The following is a 26,129-nucleotide window of genomic DNA, read 5'->3' on the forward strand; positions in this document are numbered from 1 at the left end:
GAGAAAATAACGTACATGTGCCTATTGTTATCTTTTTGGTTTTGTTGCTGTTTTGTAGGTGTTGTTTTTATATTTTCTATTGATATTTTGTCAACTGAAAACGAACCTCTGGGAAAACATATCGATTTGCCTTTATTTTCAATTTTCCAAAACAGTATGTGTTCGGTGCTATCTTCTAATTAATAGAAGAAAGCTTTATATGATAATTATTTACATGTTATAGGCATGAAGATGTTGAAATACGTAAACATTTTACATGAGTATGACCCGATACTTACATACGACAGCTAAAAGTCGAAATCCCACCCCGACAACTCGTCGGGAGGTACCTCCACGTTCTTTGGGTAGCTGTCGAAATTGCTGTAATCTGTTGGTCCCCGTACCTAAATAAAACAACACCAATCAAAAACGATCAATCATTGATGACCATCCAATTCATTAGCCTGTACCATATCTATATTTATTATATCTCTTTCAAAATCAGCATCCGTGACCGTGATGATGAAAGGGAATGATGCAATCAAACAGTATTATCAGTATTTACAAAGGCAATCTAATATGACTTTTACTTTCAGTTGATATGACGTCATAAAGTATGAAAACTTTCAAACCAGTATTAATATATATTCTTAACCTCTCAAAAAAGATATCAAGAACAGTAAGGTTCAATGACGAACTTAAAGTGGCTTAGTGAAGTTTGAATAAGTCCTACCTTTGGAATGATAGATGGCAGTATTTTTCTACTGTTTAAACCGTCCCAGTCAAATCCCTGGAACCACCTGGCAAAACAAAGAGTATTTATTTACGTTTGTTTTAGATAATTAGGTTAACGTTTGAAACATGGTAACGGCAAGAGTCATTTAAGGACGGCCTGCCATACGTTCAATGTGTAGAGAATATACCAAAGCCTCCTAAAACATAGATATATAGTTATGTAGCACTGCTCTAGTATTTAACTGTAAAAGCAGGTAAATGGTACTCTTGTGTGGTATTACTCATTTAAGTATCCATGATTTAAATCAAACCACGATGTACGTTACAAAACAAATTACGGAGAGCCTTAAATAGATGTCAGTTCAGGATTAGAAACCCTGATTGTGTAGGCTACATAAAATCTATACCGATGGACACACACACGCAATTTATTTATGACATACCAATTTAAAGTGATCTCGAATTCCATACTTGATTGAAGCTTCAATTAAATGAAGATACAAATAGCGTTTCATGAGACAGACAGCCGGAAGTGCTGCCATATACGAAGACATGCAAATAATTCGATTTTTCTTCGCAATCAGGGAGACAAGATAAAATGTATGCTGATCATGATTGAAGCAAATAAGAATTTGATTAACACTGATATATAGTAATTTGATCACATCCGAAGATAGCGTTGAAAAATGGTAATAAAAACTTACTTATGTTTCTTTATCTCCATAATACCATTCTTGCCGTAACCGAGTCTCTCAGCAGGATTGTCTTTGCATAGCTTTTTGATGAGAACATTCGCTATCTTGCTTATCTTACGAGGTATTTCTATCGAGTCAATGCCTTTTAGAATGATGTTATATGTCTTCATTGGATCCGTGCCAGCGAATGGTGGACTGAAAATAAAAAAATCCAGAAAAGTAAAGGCATTGACGTCAAATGAAATCAGAGAGGAGTGTTTGGAAACACATCATCTTTTATTATCATCATAATTAGACTAATAATCCCCCTGTAGTATTTCTGGAGTCTTCATGTCATTCAAAGTTTGCGTTTGAAATTGACCAGACAAGTCTATACCGCATTCCTCCAAAGAGTCAGACAAGTGTATATCGCAGTCCCCAAAGGAGTCTGACAAGTGTATATCGTAGTCCCCAGGGAGTCAGACAAATGTATACCGCAGTCCCAAAGGAGTCAGACAAGTGTATACCGCAGTCCCCAAGGAGTCGGACAAATGTATACCGCAGTCCCTCAAGGAGTCAGACAAGTGTATATTGCAGTCCCCAAGGAGTCAGACAAATGTATATCGCAGTCCCCCAAGGAGTCAGACAAGTGTATACCGCAGTCCCCCAAGGAGTCAGACAAATGTATACCGCAGTCCCTCAAGGAGTCAGACAAGTATATACCGCAGTTTCCCAAGGAGTCAGACAAGTGTATACCGCAGTCCCCCAAGATGTCAGACAAGTATATACCGCAGTCTCCCAAGGAGTCAGACAAGTGTATACCGCATTCTCCCAAGGAGTCAGACAAGTGTATACCGCAGTCCCCCAAGGAGCCAGACAAGTAAATACCGCAGTCCCCCAAGGAGTCAGACAAGTGTATACCGCAGTCCCCCAAGGAGTCAGACAAGTATATACCACAGTCCCCCAAGGAGTCAGACAAGTATATACCGCAGTCCCCCAAGGAATCAGACAAGTATATATCGCAGTCCCCCAAGGAGTCAGACAAGTATATACCGCAGTCCCCCAAGGAGTCATACATGAATATACTGCATTCCGCCAAGGAGTCAGACAAGTATATACTTTAGTCTCCCAAGGATTCAGACACCCTTCCACGCACTAAATATACAATGGATACTAACTATATGTCACTAACCTGCCGGTAAGTAGTTCAAACATGAGTATTCCAAGAGACCAGTAATCTGCCGCTCGGTCGTGACCTTTGTTCAGGATGATTTCAGGAGCAACGTACTCCGGCGTACCACAGAAAGTCCACGTCTTCCGGCCGGGACTCATCCTCTTGGCAAATCCGAAGTCAACCTATACGAATTTGTGAAAGGACTGTTTACTATCGGTAGTGAGACGTGTCGATTTCTCCACAAATTTGTATCAGTAATTGGTAGAGATAATTGAGTCGCATTTTCATTTAACACCTGAGATAGCATGTTTTGACCGCACACTGACCCCAGTCATATTTGCAAACGTTCAACGGATGCCCCTTCTCTGATTTAGAAAACAATGCATATCGCATCATTCCCTTTCATTTGCTATGTTACAGAATTACTTAGATCCCGTTATAATTACCAGTTTGACGATTCCTGTAGAGTCCAGCAGTAAATTCTCCGGTTTCAGATCCCGATAGATAATTCCACGGTCGTGTAGGAAATGGAAAGCTTCCACAACGCAGGCCACACAGAATCTCGCTGTCGCATCATCAAAGTACCCTCTGTCATCAAAAAGGCATACGATACACTAATCAACGAAATAAGCAGTGAAAGGATCACACGATATATTTGATTGCGATACTTGAACAATATAAAATTCCATCTTATACCAAATTTAGACAATTTAAATACATAAAATGGCATATGCATGCTTGCATGTGATTAGAAATAGTTATCATAACAAAGGGGATATGCAAGCAAAATTTACCTCAGACAATAACAGAATCGTGTTCATCATTGATAACTTAACATGAAACTAATGGATAGTCGAGTCGTTCGTTGGTGAGAAACTAACGTTTGGCTATCAATTAAGTGCAAAATGTATTGTAAAACTTATTATTACTTATTAAAATCTAAAATAAAACAAAATATGCACCGTTATAACTACTGTAAACTTCTTTATTCTCGCGAGGTACAAATCGCGTAATTTAGCGAAAGCTCGAACGCGAATTCAAATGTTTGGAAAATGATTGTATAAAACGTATTTATTAATAAATTGGTGCAAGTAAGAGACTTTGGTAGAACTCTAGCGACTTTATGTATTCGCGGATCTGTTTTTTTTCAATAACAATGACGCAACATATTGTATACGCGAAAATTAAATAGTATGCAGTATTCCAGCATCCTTCTAATGAATGCAAACCATTGCCCAATAACTGCGAAATAATGGCAGACTTATTGTGAGATTTTTATTTGCGATTATTTGTGGTTATTTCGAAATCAAGATAATCTAAATGTCCCCAGCTTGAACTCCACATGACATACCCCACAAGTACACCACAACAACACCAAGTATGCCGCCAGCGCAGATTTATATTTCAAGACAACAGTCAAATAATCACAGGTTGTGGCTTTTAAATGAGGATGAAATGATGTATGTTACCTGGCTGTCATTCATTGCACAAACATAGCATGCTTTAATCAAGAATGATACATAATAGATACAAATCAACATTACATTTATATGGACTAGATGAGTCAGTGTAACCTTGTGTTTCATCCAGGACAGATGGTTGATGCTACAACTGTTTCACTCAAGCTATCATTTAAACTTATTACTTGAGTATATATTATCTTAACACGCACGTGAGCACGTGCGGTATCTCATAGGCAATGTTAGATGTGTCTATACCTGTCCCGTAGTATAGTCCAGAGCTCCCCTCCTAAACACGCCTCCATCAGCATGTACACGTATTTCTTGTCTTTAAATGTTTTGTACATCCTACAACATATCAATTTACATACAAACATCAGAATAGGGTAAAGCGTTTTTAGTAAGGTATGCAATATATCTGCAAAAAACAATATCAAACGGTAGGTATCTAACAAATAAATCATAGTTTAATGTAAGTGTAAAATATTTACCATATACATGATTTGTATCGTGCTATTGCTTCGGTTAAAAATCAATTATTCATCACGCAAAAGGTTAAACGCTCAATAACCTTAATACTTGTATACTGTCAACAAACAATATACGAATAAGCTTAATACCTGTATACTGTCAACAAACAATATACGAATAAGCTTAATACTTGTATACTGTCAACAAACAATATACGTTGCAGATTTTTTATAACATCAAGCATGCGTTGTCAGCAAAATATCTAATAAGTATATAGTCATACAAATAAATACAAATAGCATGACCTCTTGCTGACCAACGTATTTGATTCAATAATGACATCTCCATTCGTGCATACATGACTACTTGTATCAGTATGTCTGGGGTAACATGTGCTGTGCGGGTTCCTCCTGGTAACAATGCTGAGGTACATGTATAAGTCATCGTAAGCGGCTTACTGTACTAATGAAGCACTCGTGTGAGGACACCAACTATTGTTCATCCCTCTGGGACAAACGTTATGAACACTTACACAGAGATAAAAATAACACAGAAAGCCAGACAGGAAAAAATTAGTCTTCAGTGACTAATTAACAGTTCGTTAAAAATCTTTCAACAAACGGAGACGAATGAACAGTGTCGGCGATCACTGAGCAACAGACTATACAGTAGGGTGGTTATATTATACAGTCAAGAAACTGACTACAAGGCAAATCCGTATTCGACAAAAATAATAGAATAACAATTTTAAAGAGTAATGTAAAATGGAATTTTTGTCAACTGGTGTCGATGATTTATGAGAGAAAGGGTAAAATTTGAACGTTGATGGTCTATTTCGATTTTGATTTGGCCTTAAAGATAACCTATGATTTTCAAACTTAAGTAAAATCCAATTGGTGTAATAATGGTCAAACTAAACTTCAAACAATTATAATGTTTTGTTTTGTTTTTTGTTAATAAGCATGACCCAACTGTGAAATAACTTTACAAATTCAACTTGTGCACGATTAGTTGGCAAGGTGAAGACTTTGTAGAAGAAGTCCTGCTTCCAATCGCAAGAAGGGCGCTTATATTTTCATATATTTTCAATTTGAAAGATTTACTGGATAGCTGGCAGCAGACCTACTAAGCCAAGTAAGGCCTCCGTTAGTCAATTCAGTTCAACACATAGGAACCATCTTATAGCCTAGATTTTTAACTGATTTTGCAAAAGTTCTCAAATAAATAATCGGAAAATTTAACGTTTGGTTTTAATTAAACATTGGTAAATGATAAATGGAAGAAGGAAACACTCGGGCCAATGACACGAGACAATCCCGGATTGGAAGTTCCTGTGGGTAAAGCCTCCTACCTGACCACCGATTTAGATTCACATGTATCCGGATATACAAATTATCACTATTTTATATAAAGCACAGTTCTCACACTATAAGCGGCTATATCCGGCATCCTATCTTTCGATTGTGGAGGCTGGCTTGGAAGGATGGTTGACAACTACATTATTTATCCAGGAAAATGAAGGAAATAGACATTGTAATTAACATGTATCTAATAGATTAAATGGATGCTATTGGAACATGTACTGATATATATACCTCATCTAATGACAATACATTGATATTTACATTTTATTCAGAAGGTTCCAAAATAAAGATAAGCCTAAATGTATAACATTCTATATACAAACAACAGGACATTAATATGAAAGGAAGTAAAGGTGGGAACCTTAACAGGTAAAGTGGTTGTTAATCTATGGTTAAATCCGGTTGAACGGGCAGTCAATTTTATAGATCTATTTCTTTATTATTTTCAATGAATAAATACGAAAAATTGTCATGATTAAAAAACTGAAAAATGAATCAGAAAAAATTCTAACTCACTGATCTATATTGCCCATATGTTGAAATGTTGTCATGTTATAGTCAAAAGGATACTGAAATGTATATCAATATCACTCACTACGTTGCAGTCATTATGTGGCTAGCCCATTTTATATCGAATGAAACAACAGTTGGTTTGTCATCCGTTTGCAGTTTCTTAATGATATAATCCGTATAAAAAGTAAGATTTGAATTTTGAAAAGAAGTGATTGATAAACCAAGAGACAAATACATATTGATGTATGCTTCAGATCGATGGTCCAACCTCTTGTTTAAAACAATAAATGTGTCACAATATAAGACACATGAAATAAATAAAAAATAATTTAAAAAAAATACCCAACGAAGCAGCAAGGATATCAAATAAATAAAATAGGAGATGAAGAACAAAACCTACGTAGCATATCGACGAAATTCGTCACGTATCTAGTTTATACTTCGAGAACATAACGTTAACATCGGTTGGGACCTAATGAACTGACGTTAGGTGATACTGTCTGTACTTAATGGGGCTGTTAATGAGATGTAGCCAGCACTCATCCCAGGTACACTAGTAGGATGGATGGTGATATCATATTTCTACACGCAGAACTTGTAAATTACGTATTATGAAATTCAACTTGTAAATGACGATCCCGCATAATGCATTCCGCTTTCGTGATTTCACAGATAATTCAAACAAAAAGCAATAGATTTAATACATGTATTTACTCACCTTGCAATGAATGCACAGTTAGACTCCATCATAATCTTCTTTTCTGAATAGATGTGCTCCTGTTGTCGTGTGTCCACTATATGCTTTTTCTTAAGGCACTTGAGCGCAAACGTCCTGGTTTTATCGGTCGTTAGCTGCACCTTGTGACATAAGTTAAACAATGCATTGCAGGTTGCATGTATTATGAAGAGGGCTTGTATAGGTTCTAACTGTGACTACAAATACATATTTTTACCTTTATGTGTATTTTTGCACCTTTTGGTTTAGATTAATGTCTTTGTTCAGAAACTGAATACTATATCATACTATGACTATTTAACTGCATTAAAACTCAACACTTCTAGTGATAAACGTTTGTGTAAGAAATTCTGAACATATACAGCGTATATGACTTGATTATCAAAACCCATCTCATTGGATTCATTAAAAGAGTTCAAACTAACTATTGTATACTTAGTATCACTTGACTGTTGACGAAAACGATAAGAAAATCCACCAAGCTAGTATCACCGTAACAAATGAGTTGAAAATATAGAAGAAAATAAACCACAAATCGCAAATGATTTTAAAACATTTCAACTTCATCGTGGCAATATAAATCATTTCATAAAGAATTCTCATCTTGTTCATTCATTAAAAAAATCGAATACCATCATTCAGTTTACAAAGCGCTAGTTATACGACAGATGTTTAAATACGTACCAGTTCGACTCGACCAAAACCTCCCATTCCTAGGGTGGCCACCAACTCCAGATGATCAAGATGTATGTCTTGGTATTCTTTGTCCACCTTCTCCCGCATAGGTGACAGCGGCACCTCACTACCATTACCTCCACTCGATCTGTCGTAACGAGTAAATGGGAAATAATAAAATATCACTGTTGTTTTATTCAACCTTTCATATTGAATATTCTGGCACCGATGCAGAAAGAGAAGGAATACCTTCGATTACACTGTATGCATTTAAAGATGAGTTCTTGATTTCTGAGTGAAAAATACGAATACCGTGTTTTATGTAAAGGGTCACACATCAAATGTGTAATGAGCTACGTAAGTTACAACATAAGTTTGTAATATACCGTTAACTGCATATTTTAGCGATAATCTTAATTTCGCGTTAAGTAATTAATAACGCTAATTTAAAGTACCGGTAAGTGTTTCTGTATTTTCTTAAATACAATCTAATTGAAATGTGCATTAAAGACTACGTTAATAAATATCTGACGGTAGACAAAAGGTCAAAAGATCTCAATATTTACCATGCTGTATGATTTTTAAGCGAATCAGAAACAGTTTTGCGGCTTATTATCTTCTGTTCGATGTTTTATTTGTCGCGTTATATGATTAACTCATAAAAAAGCGGTGGGAAACATCGTAGACCGACGTTAATTAAAAAAAATCGGTAGGTTCAAATTTCACCGGCAAACGCAAAATATAACAAAAACATAACCTGTCATTGTTCACCGTCAGCTCCTCATTGACGTAATATAGTATATAAATAAAATACCTATATACAGCTAATCAGCCTTAAATATTACATTGTTCACGTGTTTCTTGTAGAAATGTTGTCAAATGCACAGGTAACACATTAAAATTACAGATTTAGTAAATATTGTTTCAGGTGGAATTATTCCGAGGAAATGACACAAAACATTATAATGTTCTACATTTAATATAGAGTCATTCTTTCAATCTAGTTTGTTCTTATACATGAAAAATGTTATTTGACTTGACATCAAAACGAAACATATGATCGTTAAAATTGGGTGGGAATGAACCACGTGTATGCTAGCATCAGTATTATGTTTCATTGTGTCAACTGATTTCCAAATTAGCTGTAATTTTATATCAACTGTATTGAGTAAACATAAAAGTTTCATACGAATTCTAATAAGACTTCATTGTCAAAATTATAACTTTGTACAGAATAAAAATAGTTTCATACGAATTGATATGGGGTTTTTAAATAGTATAAAGCTGTGTCCCCATTAGCGACCAAACATCGGATTGTTTACCAACATAAGAATGAATAATTACATTGATAGTCCACATATTAGTATAGGCAACAAAAAAATTATGTTTACATCTTCAATTACATGTGTTCGGGAAAATTAACAGATTACAGTAATTTTTGATACTTAATCAACATAATTACAATCTTACAAATGTGCGAGAACTAAATGTCTTGTACACTAACGTTACAAAAACATGCCATTCGGTGATTTGTCCTGCACGCACGCATGCATAAACATGACATAAACTAAAGTGTTTTATCAATGTATCTAACGTGTGTTATAAATGCATCGGGATATTTCTTTATTTTCCTGTTGAAGTTATCATTTGAGTTGACTTGCTTTTTATGTTTCATATATCAAGTTTACTAATAATTGCCGTCCTTACATGGCCGTAGCTGTTAATAGGACGTTAATTAATCAAACAAACAAATTGATGAAATAATTAACATAGTAAAACTCAATATATATTGTAGTACTACTTGTACATATTTATATATATCCAGATTATTGATGATGTCAGTATGTTGACAGGTTAAATGTTTAAATTATATATGTTTTAATCATGCTAGTTTTATTGATGTAAATTAGATTTATTATTAACGGATGTGTTATGAAATAGTCAATAGTAGAATCCATATGTGAATCATGCAAAGGAGAACAAACCATGCCCAGATCAAGGAATTTATTTAATTAATCTAGCACCCGAAGACGACAAAATTCCAAGGGAAGAGGATGATAGGATTGTCATCTATTGTTTAAATGCATGCTTTAAAACGGAATGAGAAAGTGAAAGTAATGATATTCAAATGATCTTATGCATTACGTATCAGTTAAAGTCAAAACGTGTACCACAAATATACTTAATGAAACTTGTAGAACATTACCAATATAATAATATTGTAGAAAACATTTGCTTCAAATAATGAAAATTTCGACAGAAACTCAAAATAGACCAAAGCATTGCAGCAAAAGAAATAGATAACTAATTAATTAACTCGACGAAGAATGCAGACTACCTACACCTCAACTCGAGCAGAAACTGACACCAAATCTGTAGGTTTTCAATCATTTTATATAATAAGGTTCTAGGCCTGTCTGGAGTAAAGTAATTTGAATGAATCGATAGAGGAAACAGGTTTTAGCTAATTTAGACGTTCCAATTTCAATAATGTGCCACTAAGGCTATACAGTAAACAGATTTCAAGCACCCATGCACGTTCGTATTACATTGAGTCTGTCATTGCCAGCACACCTCTGGGCATAGGAAACAGGTGTAGGGTGGGGGAAATCCCTTGTGCACATATGGGGCCTAGACCAGAGCTGAACTTGTTAGTATAGAACAGATATTGATACAAATCTATGTTCCGATTCAACGGGCTTATTGTAAACGCATTCCAAGACAAAAGACAAAACACACACCTTTGTTCTTGGGAGTCATTCTTATTTTCAGAGAGCCTGGCAAATATAGGTGGTACACAATGGTAATATGACTGATATTGGGATAAACAATTCACTAACAATGAACAATATAAAATCAAAGATGATGACTATATACCGTACACATTGCAAAGTTAAATAACACCAAAATGAAAAGGTCTGATTATTTTGACAAGGAAATTTCGCACAGGACTTAATCATACGGATTGGTGACGTCAGGTTAATTTATTGTCAAAGAGAGATGAAATCAAGATGACAACATATAAATAATGAAATAGGAACGTTATCACATTTCATACTTGTTTACATGGATGATATGCTTTAGAATATCAATACCCTGGGTACAGACGACAACGTTACATTACACAAGAAATAATGTTTATTTATATCAAGTAATACCCCTTCTATAAAACTGAAATGTAATGGTACGTACCTCTGTGCCCCACGTGCTTCATCGCCGTAGTCTTTCTCTTGAAGCTCCTTTAAGTCTCCAATAAGCTTATTAAAGGAACTAAAACAGACATTTACAAGGCTATATTATCATGTCTAAGTTCAAAGGCTATATTATCATGTCTAAGTTCACAAGGCTATATTATCATGTCTAAGTTCACAAGGCTACATTATCATGTCTAAGTTCACAGGCTATATTATCATGTCTAAGTTCACATAATTATCATGTCTAAGTTCCAAGGTATATTATCATTAAGTACAAGGCTATATATCATGTCTAAGTTCAACTATCATGTCAAGTTCAAAGGCTACATTATCATGTCTAAGTTCACAAGGCTACATTATCATGTCTCATTCAAGGCTATATTATCATGTCTAAGTTCACAAGGCTATATTATCATGTCTAAGTTCACAAGGCTACATTATCATGTTAAGTTCAAAGGCTAATTATCATGTCTAAGTTCACAAGGCTACATTATCATGTCTAAGTTCAAGGCTATTCATTATCATGCTATAATGATATCATCACAAGCTAATTATCATGTCTAAGTTCACAAGGCTATATTATCATGTCTAAGTTCACAAGGCTACATTATCATGTCTAAGTTCACAAGGCTATATTATCATGTCTAAGTTCACAAGGCTAATATTATCATGTCTAAGTATCATGTCAAGGCTAATTATCATGTCTAAGTTCACAAGGCTATTATCATGTCTAAGTTCACAAGGCTATATTATCATGTCTAAGTTCACAAGGCTATATTATCATGTCTAAGTTCACAAGGCTATATTATCATGTCTAAGTTCACAAGGCTACATTATCATGTCTAAGTTCAAGGCTATACAAGGCTAAGTTACAAGCTATATATCATGTATCTGTCTAAGTTCACAAGGCTACATTATCATGTCTAAGTTCACAAGGCTATATTATCATGTCTAAGTTCACAAGGCTATATTATCATGTCTAAGTTCACAAGGCTACATTATCATGTCTAAGTTCACAAGGCTATATTATCATGTCTAAGTTCACAAGGCTATATTATCATGTCTAAGTTCACAAGGCTATATTATCATGTCTAAGTTCACAAGGCTATATTATCATGTCTAAGTTCACAAGGCTATATTATCATGTCTAAGTTCACAAGGCTATATTATCATGTCTAAGTTCACAAGGCTATATTATCAAGTCTAAGTTCACAAGGCTTATCTGTTTCACAAGGCTATTATATCATGTCTAAGTTCACAAGGCTATATTATCATGTCTAAGTTCACAAGGCTATATTATCATGTCTAAGTTCACAAGGCTACATTATCATGTCTAAGTTCACGAGGCTATATTATCATGTCTAAGTTCACAAGGCTACATTATCATGTCTAAGTTCAAAGGCTACATTATCATTTCTAAGTTCACAAGGCTACATTATCATGTCTAAGTTCAAATGCTACATCATCATGTCTAAGTTCACAAGGCTATAGTATCATGTCTAAGTTCACAAGGCTATATAGTATCATGTCTAAGTCAAAGGTATCATGTCTAAGTTCAAAGGCTACATATCATGTCTAAGTTCAAAGGCTACATTATCATTTCAGGTTTTTTCTTATTCAAACATAAAGATACGTCATTAACACTTGGCATAACGTTAAATATATCTTTGGATTAGCATTGTAAATTCAGGAAAAAATTCATCAACCGCATTTTATTCTCTTAATTAGCCTTTAATGACAAAAATATTGACGATTTTTTTTATGTCTTGCTTTATACAACAGGATAAGCATAAATGGTTTCTCTTTTCTTCCTTTATCAAGTCTCATTTTTTATGACCATGTCAAAATCCTCCGAAATCGTGAAAACGTTTGATATCAAGACATCTGGAAAATTATTATAGCACATATGAACCCCATATTGATAAATCTAATTACCAGTCAAAATGAAAAGAAGCGCTCTAACAATCCATATAGACATGACATAGGTTAGTGTCCGTGCGTAAGATAAGTATATACTTCCATGACAATACCTGTAGCTATCAAAGCGAGGCTGCCATTAAAACAGTCATGTGCTATATAAGCTTCAGATAAAAATGTATAGTTCAACCTACTTACCACTTCTAAGACATCTGCTATCTTCGCTAATTTTTCTGTTGGCAGTTTTTTCAAAAGTGGAACACTGAAAATAAAACGCGTGAATAATCAATATTTCTATCTATATGATCCATTAGAAACATGAAACCTAAAACTTCAAAGTAGTATCAAATGATTTTGTTGTTTCAAAAGGTCCTGTGTTCTTTTAAATATTACATTTGTGCATTCTGATGGTCTAACGTAAATGATGAAACAAACGCTAAAAGCAACGCAGATCAGTAAGCGTTGTTTTGATCAGCCCATAAACCTCTTAAACAGTCGCTATAAGTAGACAAATGGGTACCGATACAATGTTAATTGAATCAAGATTTATAGATTCAAGCGAGCAACAAAAACTCTCAAAACGCTCAGATGTACTACTGGATTGCCATATACGGAGCACACTCTATACCAAATACAGCTAAATTTATTAAACGGAGATATAATTTGGGTAATAATAACATTTGATGATGTGTGTATTGAGTAGGAAACACCATAACAAAGTCGCCTGCTGCAACTTTAAAGTATTATTAGAATGATATGACGGATTGAACAGAAAGCCACAAAGCATTCGAACTTTTATATAACAATAGTAAATCATCCTGTAATATACAGCTGTCTCGTTTTTCTTAGGCATATCAGTGATATTATAAAAATACTGAAAGACGATGCATAAAAAACAGAATTATAATAGATGAAGAAGTAAAAACATGTTTGGATGTGCATTTCATTTTTTTTCAAATATGAATATATTGTTTTTAATCAAAGGCTAATACTGAAGACAATCGTCCATATAACTAGTCCTTTTACATCTACCATTACATAACCTGTGACAAACATGTTCTCCATCACATGGTTTTACTCCTGTGGTGATGGAACTCATAAAATTGAAATTCCTAACATTACATAATTTGATTTGATTTGATCGATATCGCTTCTAAGGTTTAAGGGGAAAACTCCAAACTTAATTAGATGGAATATAGTTTACGGCAGGTGTACGTGTAATTACTAATTTGAAGACCTGTAATTGTATTTGGCATAATTTGATTGATATGAATCTAATTATAGATTCTTTATGACTGAAATATTTTTCGGGATATTTTTGGATATTCGGCGACAACCTCGTCCTTGCTGGCTACATGTAAACTTTAAATCAATAAAAACAGTAGACTTATCACTGCCTGTTGTAGTTTGTGATATCAAAATATGAATGGATACCGTACATAGTAGTTTCTGATATCAAAGTAGGATAAAAACGAACTTCAACGCTATTGTGTCCACCATAGTATCTAGTGTTTAGCATTACTTGGGTTTTATATCGATAAGCCATGTACGGGATACATATTGTTGTGAACAGCAAAGAATCGTTCTTCAGAGCGTGCCTGTGTGTTGTGGTGTTATAAACAACAGGGATGTCACACTTTGTTACCTAGCGTTTGTACTGTGTCCTGACTGAGTGTAGTAGCTAAGTATGTAGGATGTCAACTACCATTTTATATTGAGCTACTATATAATAAATTCCGCTCGACAACAAGTAAACACATCAGTCGAATGCCGTACGTTCAGCCAACTTCACACAGATTCAATATAGAAAACTTACTCATAAATATTTCAATCTGAAATAAGGTCAAATTATCTCCAATTATTTAAAGAATAATACATTCGTTCGTGTCACAAGCCTACTTCGCCAACTGTATCATTAAACTTCATTGACTGACATAGAAGACTGTTTATCACATAACTAGCCCGTCCAGCCATGTCATAAAAATCGTAAGACATATGTGTAAAACCATTATTGTGACATCACATGTAGTTTTACGTCATAATCTATATATGACGTCGCATGATTGTCTCAGTAGACGGAAACGTAACATGAGAGTCGGACTTCTACTGTTTCATTTAGAGACAAAATCTTAAGTTTTATTTATAACTCTAATATTAAAAGTTATATGTGGCTATGTGATATGGAATTTATCAAACTCGTTAAATAATTTGATATCGCACTCGCCTAACGGTTTGTGGGGTATCAAATTTTTGAACTCGTTTGATATCACATAGTCACTTATGTTAGATCCTCTATTTACGATATAGCTGACAGAAGTTATACTTTGTATAACAGTGGTAATGCTATAATTATTGTAATTAATCTTTTCACGTTCTGTAACCATTGTAATGCAATACCGTAGTTTAACTAATGCACTTTGTAAATTCTACATATGGTAATATCCCCCGTCGTCTTCCAATAAACTTACTGTAGACATGGTTATACAATATCTACCATAGTAAAATGATGAAAAATAAACATTGTTAGCACAGTAATACCATGTTTCCGTTGTTAAATCATTGAACCCTGAATACATAGTAATGCTTGATCTACCAAAGTACTACTTAACTATGTTTTATGTTATATTTGATTTCTATGTTACATGAGCACGCTAGTTGTTAAGACGTCGTAAACATCAGGACGGACGAGAGAAATTGATTGGATATTGTAATTAACATCTTAGAAATTGATTGGATATTGTAATTTATTTATTCTCGTGTTCTAGATGACCTTGGTATTGATAAACTTGACGCGATAAACACGTAATATAAAGTACAGCCAGATGTTATGTTTTGCTTGTTTTGATGTTTTTCCAACGGATAAAAAAATTAAATATATGCAATTACATGACTTCAGATATGTGTAGCTTTTTTATTTGACACATAGTCATCTTTTAGTTTATCTTGAATAACTGTTTTCGAATCCAAAATTATAATTTGGAAAATATGTGCATTGTTCTAGAATTCAAGACCTTCATGAATGTGGCATAGTCTAGTCCAAACCAAACCTATGAGCGATACCGTCAACATCATCTACGAACCCTAATGAGCGATACCGTCAACATCATTATAGCTTTGATACATTTACAAACCCTAAAACTTTGGTACATCTGGAACATCTACACAACCCTAATGATGTGGATGTATAAAATATGTTCAAAACTTATGCCAACTTTCAGCTCGCGTTCTCATAATTTAACCCATTTTGACAAACAAGACTATAGATTAGTATTCTAAAGACAAATCGCCAAATGGTATGTAGTCACGATTCGACACGCACGTGTAGGTATTAAATGTCGGAGCAAATGTCGTAGCATACACATACAAAATGCAAAGTCACGTGCGATACCCGGGTTGTTGTTCTGTTCTCCGAATATTTGAATAAATTATTCAAGAAACAATTTAGCTACAACACGCCCTGAGTTATAAGTTATTTTTTTCACCAAATCATGGATATATCAGTTTCTTTTTGGAGTTGAAAAAAAACGGGAATTAATAGGACACATTTTAGAGTTATACCAACACACCTCCGTAGGAAGCGAATGTTTTCTTCCTGTCGTTGCATGCCAGTTTTCATCATAATAGCCTGGAATACTCTCCGGTCCAGAACCCATACTTTCACGTCAGACAGGGCTACAAAACAAGCATTAAATAGTTTCATGAGTGTTTTTTTTTATTTCAAATACACACTGGTATGTTAACAAACTATCCATCTGAATAGGGCTCAAACAGTAACAGTTCTAACACGCTCATTCAATAGCAACTAATAACAGTGCTTGTAAGCAAAATCGCATTATAAACAGCCTATCAAAATAAGGTCATATGATCTTATCAAAGTGAAATAACACCATGTGACCAAGGCAGATTAATGGCATTTCGCAATATATCAATATCCTCTGGTGTTGATGATAACGAACTGTCATTCTGGTAAATCTACAGACACTATTTCACTGGCCGCGGACGGGAGCATTAGGAAATGGATACTTTCACATAGGTTTTCGACAACGTGTCAATATCCTAAAAGTGGTGACATCATCATGGTGTCGATGTTTTGTAGTAAATCAGGCATTATTTAGCGTTAGACACAACAAAACTTCAGATAATATGTCGTCATACTCTAACATTTCCATTGCTCATTGATGTCAACAGTTATAATAGTTTGAAAGTGTAACATAATTTATGGGACACCCGGTACATACATTTGACTAATAAGCATGGTTTTACTGTTATAACAGCTCGTTATTTGGTAAAGGGAATTGTCTTAGATTTGTTATGGAATACGTACTTCCTAGTAATTTGTCTCATAATGTAACATTTTACTTAGTACATAAAAAGAAACTTGTTTTAGCATCGCTTGACAGCGACAACAATTTGTCCTATTCTCTAGTGATTAGATCTTGTTATGAAATACTCACTTCCTTGTCGCTTGTCTTATATCTTACATTTAACTCAAACTGGTTCCATCATCGTTTAACTACGATAGTAACTCGTCATATATTTCAGTCAATAGATCTTGTTATAAATTTGTACTTCCTAGTCGTAATGAACATTGGTATATGGCTTAGTCTATTGTTATACCTAATTAAGGTATGATTACAATAACATGTCTATTACCATGATACGTAGGAGGTGCAGATTGGGGTGACTTTTACTCAATACGATCATAATACCATCAGCATGATCCCTGTATCAACATCTTTTAACCCTACCCATATAACTGATATTCCCACTCCCAAGACCTTGTACAGAAAAGGATGGGAGAATCTAAAGGTTCAATCTAAATATAAGCCATATATAACAGTTAACCGTTTGCCGGCCAAGTAGGAGGTCAACACCTGCATGTACAAGCTATTACCACATCTTCCTATTTCAGCTAATTGTACGCCCACACAGTTTACATTAAAGTAGCAGTTTACATTTGTCTACAAACCAAGGAAGTCACCGCTTACTAAAACAACTAATAGTCTCGAACCAAGGAAGTCACGAACAAAGGAAGTCGCCACCTACTAAATCTACTAGAAGTCTCCAAAACCTGGAAATCATCCCACCTACTAAATCTACTAAAAGTCTCAAAACCCGGAAGTCGCCACCTACTAAATCTACTAAAAGTCTCCAAACCCGGAAGTCATCACCTACTAAATTTACTAAAAGTCTCCAAAAATGGAAGTCATCACCTGCTAAATCTACTGAAAGTCTCCAAACCTGGAATTCATCACCTTCTAAATCTACTAAAAGTCTCCAAACACGGCAGTCACCACCTACTAAATTTAATAATAGTCTCCAAATAAGGAAGTCACCACCTATATATCTAGTAATAGTCTCGAACCAAGGTAGTCACCACTTCTAAAACTGCTAATAGTCTCGAAACACGAACGTCACCACCTACTAGAAGCACTAATAATCTCGAACCAAGGAAGTCGTCACCTTCTTAAACAACTAATAGTCTACTAACAAAAAAGGTCATACCCTAACAAAACCTCTTATAATCTGTAACCATGGAGACCAACATCTTCTAAAACCACTGATAGTCAATCAACCAAAGAAACGCCTAGTAAATCCAACAATAATCTCGAACAGACGGGTCAACACCTACTGACACTACCTGTCTATCAATATCTAAGTATGTCAGTTAATCGTAACTTTTCTGCTACCTAAGCTGGCCGACGCCTCAGCATCTACTTGTGAAGGTACCCGCTTGTAACCCGAATTAAGGCTGTAGACTGATTCAGTTTCTTTATATCAGAAAATAAGCAATTGTATTTTTCGTTGCTTTGTCTCCTTTCGGACGAATTGCTAAAATGTACATACTACTTGATAGACTGGCGGTGGATTTGAAATATTATGTTGAATGAGTAAGCAAGAAACATGGGCAACAGAAGTGTCTCTTCTGCTATTATTCGATTTGCGTGTTTCAGTTTCAACAAATCTTATCATGACAAAAGACAAGAGTATATAGCATCATGTAAGTCCTATCTAAACCAATTCCAATCTTATACCTATGTATTACACGGTATAATACAAAAAGGAAAACGTTATATAACGGAGATCCTCTCTATCTACGTGCGTTCCCACCATATTAATGATACAAACCTCGGACGGATGCCGTTCTTGTACAGTTGTAAAGGATAGCCAGCTCCCCAAACGCTCGGCCGGCCACCATTTTACCCAGTACTTTTGAGCCTTTTAGCACTTCCAATTCTCCATCTGTAACATAACATACCAATTAAAAGTTGCAATATACACAGTGATAAAACTAAGAATGTGGTTCCGTTGGTCTTCAAAAATGATTGGACATAAATTTTATAATTTTCGAGGTCCATTTGTTTAAACTAATGTATTTTTTTATAAAATAAACTACCTATTTACACGTCGATTTATTATTTAGAACACCACATATATATGTGCTTTCAGACAAAACACATTAAATACTGTGCATACCTCCAGATATCACTAAACCTTTTTCTTGTTTATGTAACGCGTTTTGATTAATACACGTGTACAAATATCAAATACTATCAAATATGCTACCTTCACATGTTTTCTAAAGAAATAAAACTATTTTGGCGATTATCGTTTTTCACGGAACGAGAACAACTTCAAAAGTATAAAATGCTGCATTAACAAATATATCATTAAAAAAGAGCGGTATTTTCTCTGAAGCATACGGTAAAAGGTCAAAATGACCTGTCAAAAATTAATCATATACATGATGGTCAAATCAATTGTCTCCTTCGTTTCAATCAACAAGTCGTTATCTTCTTAACTGCATTAACGTAAAATTATGTCAGATGTCATAGACATGGTATTCTGGAGAAAGGGTATCGAGGGAATTCAATGAAGATAATCGCTCCCTCCAAACTAACATGGACGTTGGTACGCAGCTGTACAGGTGCCACATTAATATGAATATGGATATCCTATGGGGTTGACGTTCATTATCGTCTCTTTAGGTGATTACTGACGTTCAGATATGACCGGAAATCTTGACACTGTCCAAAGTCTTGTTAGAGTAAATTGTAGATGCAATTTAACACTTTCCGTAAATGAACCATTGTAACATACTCAGATGTCTAAACAGCCCAACCGTGAGATGGCGATTGGAGGCCTGGAGTTTCTCATTTAGCTGTATAGCTTATATGTATCTGTGTATCTTATTCATCGTAATGTTCAATGGATTTCGCAAAGCAGAAGATAGTTTCAGATTTGTAATTATTACTCAAAGGTAGTTGTTGGTGGTTTCTTATAATTACGAAGTTTGTTCTATAGAAAAGTCTATGAATCAATTATATTTAGCTATTTCTGCTTTACAACGTTACATTAAAGTTTGAGAAGATTTACTATCGCGAATTTGATAATTGAATATGATTAATAAAAGCGCGGATTATACGCATTCACAGAGATAAATATTCCCGAGTTTACCGTGATTGTGAAATTCGCGAAAATAAGTCGCACGCGAAAGAAAGTTTGTTAAAAGTACACAAAAAGCATTACTACACTATTCAGTGTCATCCGTGATATTGGGTGAAGCGATTATGATTAACTGTAGCCTTACACACATCATTTTTTATCTATTTATCTAAGAGGTTTTTCATGACTTTTTAGCCTAGTCGTCAATAACTATTTCATACATTACTCCGCATCGTAGCTGTAAAAATGTAAATCATTAGAGTATTGATATGTGTCAGAAAGGTTCCCCCCTTTAAACAGCTGTCGTTATATCCTAATCATCCCACTACTGGGGCGGTGGTAGATGATGGGGGTATTTTATATGTCATTAAACTAGAAGTAAGCAAGGTGTTTGCTCTATTGGTCCACACTGAATAGGTTATATTTACAATTTTCTTCAACAAAATCTGCTGAGGTAAGTCAATGTCATATAATGTTTGATAAAGTGTTGGTTCTACAATTATAGTTCTCGTTCAGGAAGTAATGATTTGTTCATTTATATCGAAATAGTATCTTATCTTCATTTAGGCTTATGAATGAATACAAACTTGGTGATTCATTACTTTGTTATTATTAATTGATACTTCAGTAATGATATCATTTATTAATACATTATTGACATAGTTTCTAATAGTACAGATCATTTATGATCACTTTTATGTATTCAAACCTATTTAACCATTTATTCAATCGTACGGATGATCGTGGAATGTGGTAATAACACGTAGCTTGGTGGATAATAATATTATATTAATGAATCATCAAGGTTTAAAAGCAGAGCATGTAAAGCTAGTTTCTAGGGGAAATCCACTTATATAACTCGTTTTATTTAAACTAAATTGAAAACATAAGAAATTATCGTGTACAAAATGTGTATTGGGCTAGGAACTTACCTCAAGAGTTTTCACGGGATAAATAATAATATTGGAACTTAATTTAAATAACTAATTATAATCAATGTTTAATTGCTCATTGCAAAAGAAAACAGAAGGTGGTGCTTTCGTACTAAAATATGTACTGTAAAATTGGAATTATTTCAAACGCGGAAGCGCTTTCTTTAAATCTCCGTGAATAATCCACACACGACCATGCTAACAAGTGTAGATCTTACATATAAATACTATCATAAATTGACATATCGCAAACAAATTGAAAGATAATTATGCGAAAATATTCACACAGAAAAACACCAATGTTAACAATAGATGCCCTAATGACCTACCTGCGGAGACATACAGGTGCTGTCCACTCTCGCCCTCCCGGATGATGTAGTGTCCCTGTTTCACCTGCTTCTCGTACATAGTGTCCACAATCTCTCGAACCTGAGTGGAATCCAGGTTTTTCAAAAAATCGTTGTCTAGAATTGCATCTTTAATTAACTGTTTAGATCTGGAAAACAATCGAGCAAATGAATACAAAGAGGTAGTTGAACATTTTTTTCGCAATGATGGATGAAAACTACATACTATAATATATATATTATGGTACTGCGGACAAGAATAACAGATAGCTGTCTTTGACCAATGTCTTTCTTTCAGAGCTCTTTTTGCTACGCCGCTTGAGACAATATCGTCAAATCAATGTTTAATTTCCATAAGTATTTTGTCCAATCAAAGTGTTAAGCTTCCGCGATGCCCATTTAGCTTTTTGGGACGCTAATACCTGTGATGATATTTAGCATCATATTAATATAGTGGAAGCCATATTTGAATAGCATATAATCAAATAATGGTATATTTCAACTAACCAAAGAGTTATTATTATTGTAATAAACAAAGAGGCAAAGTTGTTAGATATTTGTATCATTCTGTGGTAATACTTCTTTACTAAAATATTCAACATTTATAAACACTAACGATTTACACAGAAGCAATACAAATTGAGGGTAAAGACATTATGTTGTTGTGGTATAAACGAGTAATTACTACAACTACTATAAAATGAGAGATCAAAATTATGTTTATAAATGACATATTCCTATTCTTGCTTTCACTTTAATGCATCCTTGAAATCCCTTCATCATTTAAGCCGATTTAAGCCCTTAAGGGAATTTGTTATTCGGGGCTTCGTTCTCTGAGATTTTACGGCAAACATGGGATTAAGCCCAGACTCCTAGATCGAATTCATGTCACACGAACTCCTAAACATGACTGATATAGTTGCTTCAGTTAACCTAGGTCATAAACCTTTGATCTTATCCGCGTACGAGTATGTAGACTTTATTGTATGGGAAGACTAAAGGGTTTATATACTTTGGAACAGTCTGTGACAAGAGTTGATATGATTAAAACACCCTGTGGTCAATGAATAGTAGTTATGGAATCAATACCTGTCTCCGTTCCACAACCTGTGGAATATTTACTGTTTCGACAGTTGGTTAATGATGTGATAATTAAACAAACGGTTAAACGCTCGTCACTGTACCTACGGTACAAGAACTATAATAACATTGATGCGATTGGCAAAATCCATAATTGACATTTTCGAAACGTAGGTTCGGATGATCACATGCTACTCGGCCATTGTCGAACCTCAAACCGATATATCAATTGATCGTATTAGCAGGTGTGCTGGACACGTGGAGGGCAGCATGTGATTCCTCCGTCATATTTAATTCATTTCATGTATAATAACAATGACTGGGATGACAGATATATAATCTTACTATATAGGTGTGATGTCTGAGACAGTGGAAGGCGTTTGTATAATTACTCTAGTTGCATTGAAGTCATTTCCTGCATAATTACTACGTATCCATTAAGTCCATTACGAAAGTGTCATTTAGATTAATTATGTAAGGAATCAGAATAATTAATCATCTAGTATGTGGTTTAATAGACTATCGGTGTAGCAGCCTATATAAGGTATATGATAAAGGTCGTCTAAACGATCATAAGATCATATAATTACTCAATACTCAATAGTTCAAAAATTGATCGAGGTAAGGAATATATCTTGTCACTTTGTTATTTTGATTGAAAATAATACATTGCTAATTTATTCAATCAATCTTTTAGAAAAGATCCATGATAGCAATGACAATATTGTATCATTGAAGTATATTTCATTACTGTTAATCTTGAAAATTTGAATAAAGCTATTATCAAACATTGTTTTTAAAGTGATTATTAAATTAAAACTGAGTATGATTACCGTCGTGTAACACTTACATTTCCATTGCATAGCAATTACAATATTATGCATCCATTTATATGCAACGGTCGTAGTTTTTGGTTAATTAATAATACTTTAATTAATTTGTCGTAAAATTACCGCATATAATCACTCAATTTACTTCGCCATTTGCCCGAATTAGTGTGGTTTACCAAATTATTAAATATTTAATATTTGTTTCTCCATTATACTAAACACACTAGCCCATCCTAGCCCACGTGTATTGTTAATGGTTTGTTTACTTTTTACCTACGCGTTATTTATAGTCATCTTTAAGTCATAAACATACCTTAACACGGATGATAACTACAAGTAATTTGCAGTAAAATAACATGTAAACAAGAATTTACTTACCTTATTTCCTTTTCGTTTTTCTTAATTTCCACCACCGTTCCATGTTGACTAGACATAGGACTCTCAGCAGAAACTCCCTGTTTTTTACTTCTACCTTCCTGTCCCGGTACCGACGAATTTTCGTGAATCGTAGCCAAAATGTCCGGATTGCCGGCATCTTTGTGCACTTTAATTTGTAACACTGATTGTAATTTATCAACCTCGGCTCGTAACTTTGTAATTTCCGCACACTTTTCATCCAGTATCCGTTTCTTTTCCAATAATTCTGTTTCATATTTGAGTATTTTTGCATCACGAATTTTGATTTCTGCTCTTAAATCTGGGATCAATTTCTTGTTATTTAAATGTTCATGGGGATCACCATCTAAAGCTGAAGTAGCCGAACTGGCTCCATTGCCCATCTTGACCCCCCTGACCGGGGAGGTTGAGAGACCGGACTTGTTCTGGCTACTTGCCTTGCCAGAATTTCCCCTGCTGAACAGCGAGCCCTTAGTGTTGTTTGGTAACGGCATGGCTGTATTTGCTGTCGACGTCAACTGTAACACGCCTGCTGATAGGTCGATTCACTAGCATGTGTAGCGGTATAATGATGTACGCTTATGAAAAGCTGCAAATTGCTGCCAAGCAACGAAATGCAGCTTTCATATCCCAGTTTGTCTATAGTGATTTCCTGTTGTAAACACAATCTTCAGTGATGAACTTGGGCCATGACTGGGGTAATCTGGAAAATATCAGAGCATTCATTACCAGTTGTAGCGGGTGGATATCTTATAAGCTAGAATCGGTAGTAAATTGTTACGATCTCGATCAATACACATAATGATTACCTGTTTAAAAGAAAACCTTACTTTTTATTGATTTTTGATGTGTAAAGGTGATTGAGCCGAGCACGACAGGCATCTGATAGATGTGTATTTGACAAGGCATGATTAGCATATCTATCTCCATTGTTACACAGATACCAAACCAAGGTGTAGCCAACCTCACCGGAAAAATGTCACTTTATGTTAGAAACATCAGACTGCACTAGAAAGAGCTATGAATATGTTGTGTAGTTTATAGGCAGTATTGATTGAAGGCTTGGTTCACAGGTGTTTGGTTTTCCTGCTCATTATCATAGCACGTGGCCACTGAATTCTTTGATGGAATTAATGTTTAAACAAAGTTCATTGCCAACCATAAGTAATATCATAGCACACAGAACTAAGGGGAGACAAGACGCGGAAACATTCTGGCTTTAGTATACATACACCATACCACCTGTAAGCAGTATTTTTCCATTTTATAACTGTATTTATGGGGCGTATGTTTTACTTATTTGGAAACACAGTTTCAAGCTGAATAATAATTTGGGGATTTATCATAGATAATCATTAAGGTAAGTTTCTTGGGCATTTATAATACTCACCTATGTAATATAAACATTCAGATTTGGGTTTTATCTCTACAGACATTAGTGTTTCTACAGATTAAGACGCCAGTGAAAGTGACAACTTCATTTAAATCGTATTGTATTCGTTATGCAAATGCATTTGTCATTTAAGTATGCATACACATTTATCACATCTCCGTGTTGCAGAATGTCGGTGAATACATTATACATCTCACATGGCGAAAACATAAGAACTTTGTGAGAAAACATTAACATAATCAACAACCGACACTTATAAAACATTACTGACTTAACTCTCCTCCCATGTACTTTCAATCATCTATATAACCAACAAACCAAAAACTATTCACGTTTTTACAGTTAAAATTTTACTACCCATGAGATAAATTGTTAGAACCAATGAAGATAGTACTAGTTGCTAAACAGAAACATAGTGTATAAGTTTGTTGATAAGATATTCTAGCAAACAATTTTGCAGAAGAAAATTAAAACTAGTACTGTATGGACTCTACGAGAAAAGCCTAAATTAAATGAGGTAGATTTATAAATAGAATTATAGATGATGTCTAGTTGTACGAGTGTGAAGCACTACATTTGACAAACCATAATTAACATAATAACATCACAGGATTATTCCTCGTTAGCAAGTGATAAGGCATTGTCTATAGTTGATCAAACACTTACTGTATCTGAAAGTAAACGCATTGGAATCGTATACAAAATCTTATACATTATATTTCGGATCATTTCGAATATCCTAATTTTTAATCACAATGCATTCATCTTTTTTAAAAGAGATAAATGTACCTAATCATAAATTGTATATTATTG

The 26,129-nt window shown here is 34.5% G+C and overlaps 1 protein-coding gene across 1 annotated transcript in view; it reads right to left on the reverse strand.

Annotated features, from left to right (window-relative positions):
• Positions 1–26,129, reverse strand: part of LOC138324342 (cGMP-dependent protein kinase 1-like) — a 63,618-nt gene that overhangs the window by 5,175 nt on the left and 32,314 nt on the right. The window contains exons 2-16 of the mRNA XM_069269416.1: positions 23,906–24,626; positions 21,600–21,766; positions 19,022–19,135; positions 16,459–16,564; positions 12,972–13,154; positions 10,974–11,072; positions 10,523–10,558; positions 7,791–7,929; positions 7,089–7,228; positions 4,281–4,370; positions 3,009–3,150; positions 2,581–2,744; positions 1,419–1,604; positions 713–779; positions 279–383 (exon numbers count right to left, since the gene is read on the reverse strand). Of these exons, the coding sequence (XP_069125517.1) occupies positions 288–383; positions 713–779; positions 1,419–1,604; positions 2,581–2,744; positions 3,009–3,150; positions 4,281–4,370; positions 7,089–7,228; positions 7,791–7,929; positions 10,523–10,558; positions 10,974–11,072; positions 12,972–13,154; positions 16,459–16,564; positions 19,022–19,135; positions 21,600–21,766; positions 23,906–24,417 (2,241 nt within the window). The 5' untranslated portion in view covers positions 24,418–24,626 and the 3' untranslated portion in view covers positions 279–287. The remainder of the gene's footprint in view (positions 1–278; positions 384–712; positions 780–1,418; positions 1,605–2,580; positions 2,745–3,008; positions 3,151–4,280; positions 4,371–7,088; positions 7,229–7,790; positions 7,930–10,522; positions 10,559–10,973; positions 11,073–12,971; positions 13,155–16,458; positions 16,565–19,021; positions 19,136–21,599; positions 21,767–23,905; positions 24,627–26,129) is intronic.

This window comes from Argopecten irradians, chromosome 5 (assembly GCF_041381155.1).
Source record: "Argopecten irradians isolate NY chromosome 5, Ai_NY, whole genome shotgun sequence".
NCBI classification, from domain to species: Eukaryota; Metazoa; Mollusca; class Bivalvia; order Pectinida; family Pectinidae; genus Argopecten; species Argopecten irradians.